The sequence below is a fragment of the Athene cunicularia genome (assembly GCF_003259725.1).
Source record: "Athene cunicularia isolate RWA chromosome 6 unlocalized genomic scaffold, athCun1 chr6_part1, whole genome shotgun sequence".
NCBI lineage: Eukaryota > Metazoa > Chordata > Aves > Strigiformes > Strigidae > Athene > Athene cunicularia.
In genome coordinates, this window is record NW_020799105.1 from 20,357,048 (window position 1) to 20,366,172 (window position 9,125).

The 9,125-nt window shown below is 42.0% G+C and overlaps 1 protein-coding gene across 3 annotated transcripts in view; it reads left to right on the plus strand.

Moving 5' to 3' along the window:
- Nucleotides 1–9,125, plus strand: part of GRK5 (G protein-coupled receptor kinase 5) — a 31,493-nt gene extending 22,368 nt beyond the window's left edge. For all 3 annotated transcript variants that reach the window (XM_026851115.1, XM_026851116.1, XM_026851114.1), the window contains exons 10-13: nucleotides 95–232; nucleotides 2,649–2,786; nucleotides 3,620–3,751; nucleotides 4,584–9,125. In XM_026851115.1, the coding sequence (XP_026706916.1) occupies nucleotides 95–232; nucleotides 2,649–2,786; nucleotides 3,620–3,751; nucleotides 4,584–4,682 (507 nt within the window). In that variant the 3' untranslated portion in view covers nucleotides 4,683–9,125. The remainder of the gene's footprint in view (nucleotides 1–94; nucleotides 233–2,648; nucleotides 2,787–3,619; nucleotides 3,752–4,583) is intronic.

Below are 9,125 nucleotides of genomic sequence, written 5' to 3' on the forward strand. Positions count from 1 at the left end.
CTCTGGGCACATTCAAAACCAACTGGAGATAAAAATATCTTTGTGTAGCTCTTGTTTTTCTGACATCCTTACCACACCTCTTGGCATATTTCAGCTCCTCACCAAAGACGTGAAGCAGCGGCTAGGATGTCAAGGGGAAGGTGCAACAGAAGTGAAGAGGCACCCCTTTTTCAAGAGCATGAATTTCAAGCGGTTAGAAGCAGGAATGCTGGATCCTCCCTTTGTCCCTGATGTAAGTACGGTTGGAAGAATCCCCAGTGGACTCTTTCAAGATATTTGTTTCTAAAATAACCTCTCTCTCTTAGAGCTGTCATCACTCTCTGCATGGGTAGCTGCCCTAGGAAGATGTGATAAGTGGTAGGGCTGGAGTGGGGAGGCTGGGAGGAAGAGGAGAGCTGCCCTGTAGATGTGTGCGTGCAGGGTGTGTGGGCCTCCACGTTGTGTTTTCCCACTCACTTGACCACAGTCTTCCAGTGTGACACTGGAGGCACCACTTGCTCTGTTCATGCCTCAGTTCCCAAACTTTAAACCAGGAACCTTTGTATTCCCTTACTCACGGTAGTAGTGTGAGAGTAAGTTCGCTCAGGACCAGGTTGTGCTCGGATCAGTCAGCCAGTGAAAGCCACATGTATGCATGCAGATATACAGGTATATATGCTGGGGTGAAATCAGAATTACAGAGTCCAAAGCTTCAGGGAACTGAGGAATGGTCTGGATGGTCATGAAAACAGGCATTTGTTACAGAGTCTGAACCAGGTTCGGGTATCACGTGTCACCTAGAGCAGAGGAGGTGCCTTGGACCCGAGAGAACAATTTGAACTTGATGGTGTTCATGGGCACAGAACCCAACCTTGAGTCCTTACTCAGGTTTACACCCCAGTCTTGCACATACTGAAAGTCTTTGTTGCACTGGCAATAACAAAACCTTTTCTTTGTTGCATTGGCAATAACAAAACTTTTTCCACCCTTCTGTGGTATCGGTCTCCACCCCAGTGCATGGAGTTATCTGATTATTTTCCTCCTGGAGGGCTCTCTTTCTGGCTAGACCTTCTCTCCTTAAAGTTCCCATATGGTTCTAAGTAAACACTGCCATTTTAACGTATTAAGGAAAGTAACATCTTGGCAGCTCTCGTTCACATTGCTGCAAACTCAACCAAACCAAAGTGGTTTGAACGCTACAAAAGTTTACTTTAGCTGCTCTGGTTTTGCTTTACATTTTACTATGCGGCCTAGTTATTCCTGCCAATTAGCCCTTGGTGTTACGACCTGCTTTAGTGGGAAGAAACAGGAGACAAGCTACTATTTCTTTCTGATGTAGAAAATTAGAAAATTCTGGGCTCAAATTTGGGATCCGCCAGAGTGTATTAAAAGCTTAACTGTGGCATGTAAGGCCTAGAAGGCACCTCTTATAGACATATTTGCTAAAGCAGGGGCACATAAATTTTTATGGCTATTTATTGGGAACTCAAGAGCTGCCCCTAATTTAATTTATTTGGCACTTCACCCATAGATTTCCAAGGCTTTACTGAAGTTAGCTGAATCACCCAAAGCTCTATAGCCAATGGCAGAGGTTGTAATCCAACCCATGTCTCTCCGTTCTGTCTCCACAAAAATGTTGTGGATTGCAGCTGTCAGGAATGCAGAGGGATGCAGCCTCCAGCAAATAGAACTTCCGTCAGGAATCAGCTTGATTTGTTTGGTCACACTGCTCAGATCTAGATGAAATATTGCACAGTTGGACCCCTGGGCTGTGCAGTCATGGCACCACGTGTAGACAGTGGGATTCAACGCGTGCTTGAGTTCAGCAGGTCAGGCTAGTCCCACAAGCCACCCCTCAGTTACTCCTGCCCATCACAGGGTTGTTGATGGGAACTCTCTAGGCGTGCCGATGACCACACTAACTATGACAGGTAGCCAGTGATGACTATGTCTGCTCTCTGTGGCTGACTGCTGGAGTGTGAGCTAAAAGCAGCGTCACTGCAAAGAGTCCTGTCTCTGTCATCCCAGAAAATTAAGTAGTTTAAAAAGGCAAAGCCATTTGACTATTTGTTTGAAGAAAGGCAGCCAAGTTAAAAGAGTTAATAGAGGTGATTCTGGACAGCTTCCAGCAGCTGAGCTATTAATAAAAACAATGGAAAAACGCCAAACCCTTTCTGTTTTCTTTAGCAATTAGTATACATTCCTTTACACTTTTAAGCTGCAAACTCCGCAGTTATCTGAGCAGAAGGACACTTGAGGTCCCTTTTCAGAGCTGTCTCCAACACGTCAGTCATAAACATTCTGGTTTTCTGTTGTTCCCCCTCCAAAACAAAAGACTGCTGAAGGATTTGATTTTTGTTTTCTTGTTCGTTCTGTCCTTTTCCCCTCACCTCTTAATCATATGCTACATGAATGACTAAAACCTACTTTGGCTCTGCTGATGCTTTAAGGACTTCAAAGTGGGAAAAGCTTAACATGCTTAAAGCAAAGTCAGCCTTTGATGATAAACAAGCGGCCAGAGCAAGTCTAGAGAAGCAGGATGCAGATAGTCACTTGTTGTTAGGCGTTCTCACTTGACTGAATCTGTGAATGAAAGCACATGGTCAGACTCAGAAATGTTTTTTCTCTTGCTGTTTTTCCTTTTTTTTTTTTTTTTCCTGCTGAGGTAGCCCAGAGCAGTATACTGCAAGGATGTCTTGGACATCGAGCAATTCTCCACAGTGAAAGGAGTTAACCTGGACCAAACAGATGATGATTTCTATTCCAAGTTTTCCACAGGATCAGTGTCTATTCCATGGCAAAATGAGGTAAGGATGTATCATCGTAAAATTACGCCAATAAAACCCCTAACACAGATGGTTTAAGAGTAGCTGTATATTTCCAGTAATATATAGCTACTGGATAACTTGCCAGACTCTAGTGCTTTCATAAGTTACAAATGGCCTCTTTCAAGATCTATAATGTACCACAGATGTCAGGTTCAGGTGACTGTATCTATTGGCTCTGCATATTTGTGTAAATTGGCAATGATCCTACTGTACTTCCTTCTCCTGGACTTCTACAGAGGTGTTTCGACAACAGCTCTCGGGAACTTCCGTGGGATGGCTGGAGGTCCTGGTGGGAAGCTCCTCCGCTGGTGATGGTGATCTCACCCATTGTCTTGTACCTGCAGCGTGTACCAGCTGCAGCAGTTGACTCTGGAGCTGGAACTGCTCCAGGGTTTACAGAGCTGGGTCTTTGTTTCTGTTTGATATCAAAACACAGCCAGCAGTGGATTTCATAATCCAACTCTGGATCAAACAACAGATCCACTTAGGCAGAGAGATGCTAATAACTGGGATTTTTTGAGTATGCCCATCTTTACCCAATATTCTTCACAGTGCTAAAGAAAAGAACAGAAAGCTCTATGGGGCAATTTCTAATAAGACTGATGTGCAAACATGCAGAGCAAACTCAGCCTCTCTTTTTCATACATCCTGTTCGCCTTCTATAGCCACGAGCAGGAATTCAACTGTTAACTCTCCTAACATATTGCTAAAGCTGCTGGTCCTGATCCTGACTTTGAACAACCTAGCACTACTGGAATATATTTAATTCAGATGTAAAATTTCTTTTTTTCTTTCTTATTGTATTCCACTAGATGATAGAAACAGAGTGTTTCAAAGAACTGAATGTATTTGGACCAAATGGTACTATTTCACCAGACCTAAACAAAAGCTACCCCCCAGAGCCACCCAAGAAAGGATTGCTACAAAGAATATTTAAAAGACAGGTGAGATCTTTTATGACTAAGACAAGGAAACTCCCGTAGATGCCCTGTGTCACAGCCATGTCCTGGTGGTATTTTTGCTAGGAGGAAGACAGTGCATCTTAGAGAGGATGTCACAGTTACCTGGTAATCTCCTGACTAATACTGCATATCCCAGGTTTCCCATCTGCCTCTTGTGATTTTTTTACCACCAGAAGTTCCAGTGTTGTTCATCACCTTTCTTTCCAGCAGTTGAAGACTTCTTACCCAACCTATTTTTCAGTGGTATGCTGAAATGCCGTTTGAAATGGCTATATGGTTTTAATAAGTTCCTTGTGAAAATCCTTGATTTATGTGTTTAAAAAAAAAAAAAAAAAAAAGAAAATGCAAATTTTGAGTGAGGTAGTCATGGGAGGAAACCAAGATGCTAGAGAAGAGAGCAGATCAGATAGTACGTGATGTACAGCTTTCACAAGGCACCATGGCACCACTTGCAAATCTAAATAACATTCTTAGAGCAACCCTGTTTCTGTAGGGTTCAAACCATGCCTGAGCATTGGCAGCTATCCCCTGTATTAGTCAGAGTTAGCAGATACTGACACTTTGCAGTGAATTGATTTGACTCCTGAAGCCTGAGTGAGTCTTCTTTGCTGCATTCCTCAAGAACTGCCATGGTCCTCCTGACCTAGAGAGAATACAGGTAAGAAAGTGAAGAATATTTTACATCCAAAGATCTTCAAACAAAAATCTCACAGCCCAGTCAGTACATTATCACCATAAGATGAACAATGTTGGACTAAAAGAAAGCGTGGCATAATCTGGGAATCTAATAGTCATTGTCTTCCTCTCTCTACAGCATCAGAACAATTCAAAGAGTTCTCCAAATTCAAAGGCAAGTTTAAATCACCACATAAATTCAAATCACGTAAGTTCAAACTCCACTGGAAGCAGCTAGTTCCAACTCAGTTTTATGAAACAACATGTTGCATCCTTCCACTATAATCTATGGAGCTTCTATGGATGAGAGAGCCTCCACCGTTGAGTGAAAAAAAAAAAAAAAAAGGATCTCCCCAAAATGGAGATTTTCTATCCATTCCTTCCAGTGGAGCCTCGCATTTTAAGAAGAATTTTCCACTCAGGTCTGTTTTTTGGAGGTGGCACTCAAGACTGTGTGAATCAAATTCGTCTATTTAGAACATTGCAATAGAAATTCAATGAACATGACTACTTGCACGTATTTAAATAGCATCATACTAGAACTGAATTTTGTCTTTATTATTTTTAAAGAAAAGTTTTGTAAATTTCTCTATTGTCTCAGTTTACATTTTGTACATTTGTATTTAAATGAAAGTCAGACTTTGGAGGTGTATATTTTCCAAGCAGCAGCTGTAAAGCCATGTGTTTTAAGACATTTTTTTAAAAGAAAAAAAAAATGTGACTCAAGACTTCCAGAGCCTCAAACGAGAAATCATTCTTTTTAGTAATTCTAGAAAATTATTCATAAATCACTTTATCAGACTGGGTTTTACTGACATGCATTTTTATGGAACAGTTTATTCTTAATTATTTTACATCTGTATATTTGGTTTACAGCAACACTGCATACATTTCTCCTCCTCATTAGTTTGTAATGTCTCGCATTAAATGCTAAAAGACAAGATTCTGATGCATTCAAGAATGCTACTTGCTATGCCTAAGGTTTGTGATTTCATGGGACCAGCACAGCTGAGATTTGCACTTACTTACATTGTTAGCTCATCAAAAACTTTTTAGTTAGAAAGGGAACCCTTTTTTAAGCCTTTCTCCTTCACTAGTTTTTGTGCTGTTTCTAATGACAGCAGGAACAAAATTGAGTGAGAGGTGACCAGGAAAGCAAATGACCATTTGTTTTTCAAGGACTTGAAAATTGCACCCGCTGAAATGAGAGCAAAACTCGAAGTGATCTTCATGCTGCAATCAAAAGTCCAAGGCCCTTCCACAGTTGCTCATATCAAACAGGTAGCAACAGAGAAATCCAGTGGTCTGGTTTGTGCTGACCATGAGATTCATGACAGCGTTCTAGAGCAGAGCTGCGGAGGTTCAGGTCTGAGCTACTTCTGAGCAGTAGCAGAACCTATAGGTTGTGTCTGCACTTAGAGTACTTCCGTGTGTCATGCCAAACACACTATCACTCGTCCCCTCAGTTAGGTCCTCAATGGAATAAAATGTCAGTTATGAAATAATACCTCCCACTTTTGGTTCCATCATCCTTTGTCCAGGATCCTTCAACCACTGACAAAAACATTGTTCCCACTAGTACAAACAGGATTGGTCAGGGTCACTAGCAGTACCTCAGGCATCAGAATCATGCTCTTCTCAAATATGCCATTATTATTATTATTATTATTATTATTAACATCAGATCAAAAATACGGTTGCTTCCATTCAACAGGAATTGGAAAACCTTTGTCCCCCAATGTGCAGACAGGATCTCTACAGCCCAACATGTTCTGTAAAACGTGTTGGTTCACCGAGCTCTTTACAATGTTGACTAGAGTATAATGATGATTCTACACCTGGGTCATCGGGAACACCTGAAGGTCAGCCTGGTGTTTCTAAAACCCTGTTAGCTAGTAGTGCAGTAATCCCAGGGTACAAGGAATCACAGTTCCAGTGGAAGTCTCAACAGCCAAAATTCATCAGACTATCCTGTGTATGTTCTATCTGGCCAATGCAGAGGGGAAAAAATGATGCAGGTTAGTAGTGGCAAATCTCTTGAGAAAGACGCAGGAATTACATACTAAGCTTGAGGTCATGAGGGAGAGAGGCAGAACAAAGACAGGATTTGCATAAAGCAACTGACAGAGAAAAGTCAAGCAAGGAAGATGAGGCTTTGGCTCCTTTATTAGGAGTAAAATACGTTAAGGTGCAAGTCCACATCTTTTCAAAAGCCTCCAGTTTTCTTGGTCGTTAGTAGACATGTAGTGGCGCTGTGCAAGTGTGCTGTCATATCACCAAGAACTTGTTGCTCTTTTTCCTTAACATCAGTGTGGTCCAGAAATTCCTTTTCCCTGTATTGGTGGTGCTCTGGGAGAACTTCAGCCACTCTCCCATGTCAGGTGATGGCATTGCAGATCTTACAGAAGATGCAAGATTTTAGTGAGACAGTAATAGATGAGAATTTTGTGTCATTTTCTCTCTCTGTATCAACTATAAACTAATGGTTTCAGCTTCCTGACAGGAGGGGAATGTAATATTGTAGAGGTGAAAGCCACTATGCACAGACAGGGCTATTAACCTCCAGTGCTGTTCTCATGGCCTGACATAAAGCTGCCTGAGTCAACAGGAATCTGATCAGTCCCTTGAGCACGCTCTGCACAAAGACTTACTTGCTCTGGGAGGTTTTCACAGGCCTTCTTCAATGACATGTGGGATTCCACCTGATTGCAAGAAGTGTAGGTGAGAAGTGGAGGAGCAGACCTTAGCCAGACAACTGATGTGTATCAGCGTCCCTGAGACAAGACAAGACACACATCTCAGTTTTTCTTAGAGAGCTGCAAAGTTGTGCAACTCCTATCTGTTTCTAGCACTCTAAGACATCATCACCTTCTAACAGTATGGTACACAGCATGTTGGTGCACCCTCAGTTGATTTCATCCTCTACACTGATGCTAGGGGAAGAAGGTGCTGGAAGGGGATGGAGTGAAAGATGAAGCTCTTTTTTTTCCACTATTGCCATTGTATCACTTTGCAGACAAACATATTTGCCCATCAGAAAAATGCAGCTGATAATTTCTACCTACTATCATGAGGAAGGAAAAAAGATGGTTGGGGAAAGCTTAGCCCATTAATATTTCATTGGATAAATCTGATAAAACTGCAGCTGTGGCCCAAGGGCTTCATCTCCTACATGTTACCAACTTGGCATATGAAGAGGAAATTTTCCTTCTTTGCAGTCTCCCACTTGGGAAATAAAACCCTAATAACAACAAACCCCTTTCCAGAAGCTGGTGAACAAATTGCAAATATAGATTGTAGAAGGCCTTATATCTCTCAGATGCTATCAGCCTTAACTAGTGGGGATGACTTGTTTATGACAGCAGTGAATGATAGCGTATGTGCCTTCTCCTGCTCTCCTTTCAGCTGGGACAGTTCCTTACTCAGCACCTCTAGGACTCTAGCAGTGGAGACACAGGGACAGTGCAAAGTCCTCGAATGACGAGAGCTGCATTCGCTGAGTCCTGATACTTGGAGGACATTATGCTAGGGTTAGAAATCCTGAATCCTCAAGATGGTGTGGAAGAAGGATGCTTACACACACCTGAAGTGTCAAGCCTGGGATGGAGTCCCTCCGGATCCCAGCCCCTTGGGAGCAGTGAGTGAGTACGGGGAGAGACAGGAAACAAGACCAGTTGGTGGAGATCTCATGCCCCATCCCTAAAGTGTTGCTATGCTGTCTGACAAACTTTAAACAGTATTAAGATGCTGGGGCAGCAGAACTGATGTACTGCTTCAGTACCCAAGCCCTGAACGATTCAATCAATATCACACATCACTAGTGATAATGAACCTTCAAGTCAGGGTTTGCCTCCAACAACAAAACCTGCAGGATTTTCTTTTTTGTTACTTCTTTTTTGTGTTTTTTTTTAATTGTTCGGCTCACCTTGCACTCAGAACTGGAGTAGAACCACAAGCCCTCTCACTCCCACTGTGTGACCAGGTGCAATCTGAGCCCAGAACTGAGGGCTGATGCCCTGCCAAGGCAGTGCCCTGCACAGCTGGGCTTCCACAGACACTTGGCATTTGGCTCCATAAAGCCAAATTTAAAAGGCACTGGGAGCCGTGGGTGTTCAAGAATTGGGGGGAGGGAAAAAAAAAAACCACACCAAAACCCAAAGTATGGTTTCATTGTGCAACTTTGGAGAGCATTTGCGATGGGATTTTTAGTATGTTGATTCCAAGTGAATAGTTTTTGAGGTGGGTTTGCAAATAACAAAGGAGCAGAAAGGAGTAGTTCCTTAATAGCTTTCCAGAGTGATTAATTTTCTATATCTCCTTTCCAATTAGAATACAAATTTTTTTCCAAAAAATGCGTGTTCAGATCTGGTCACTTGTTTTAGATAGACAGATGAGCAAACGTAGCTCTTTGTAAGAATCGGAAATCTTTTGCAATCTGATCCTGAATTGTGCAAGCAGGTTTTTTATTTTTAAATCTTTACTGAGTAGTCTGATGAAGAATAGTTAGTTTACAGGCTTTTATGGTTCAGATGTTTGCTATTAATTTTCTACAGTGTCTCAAGATTCACTTAGGACTTGGAGCATTTTTTTCCCACTCTGGTTGGATGAGAGGCTTTTTTAAACAATGGAAATGAAGGAAAAAAATAACAAATAATAAACTCCTACATGTGCACTCTTGACC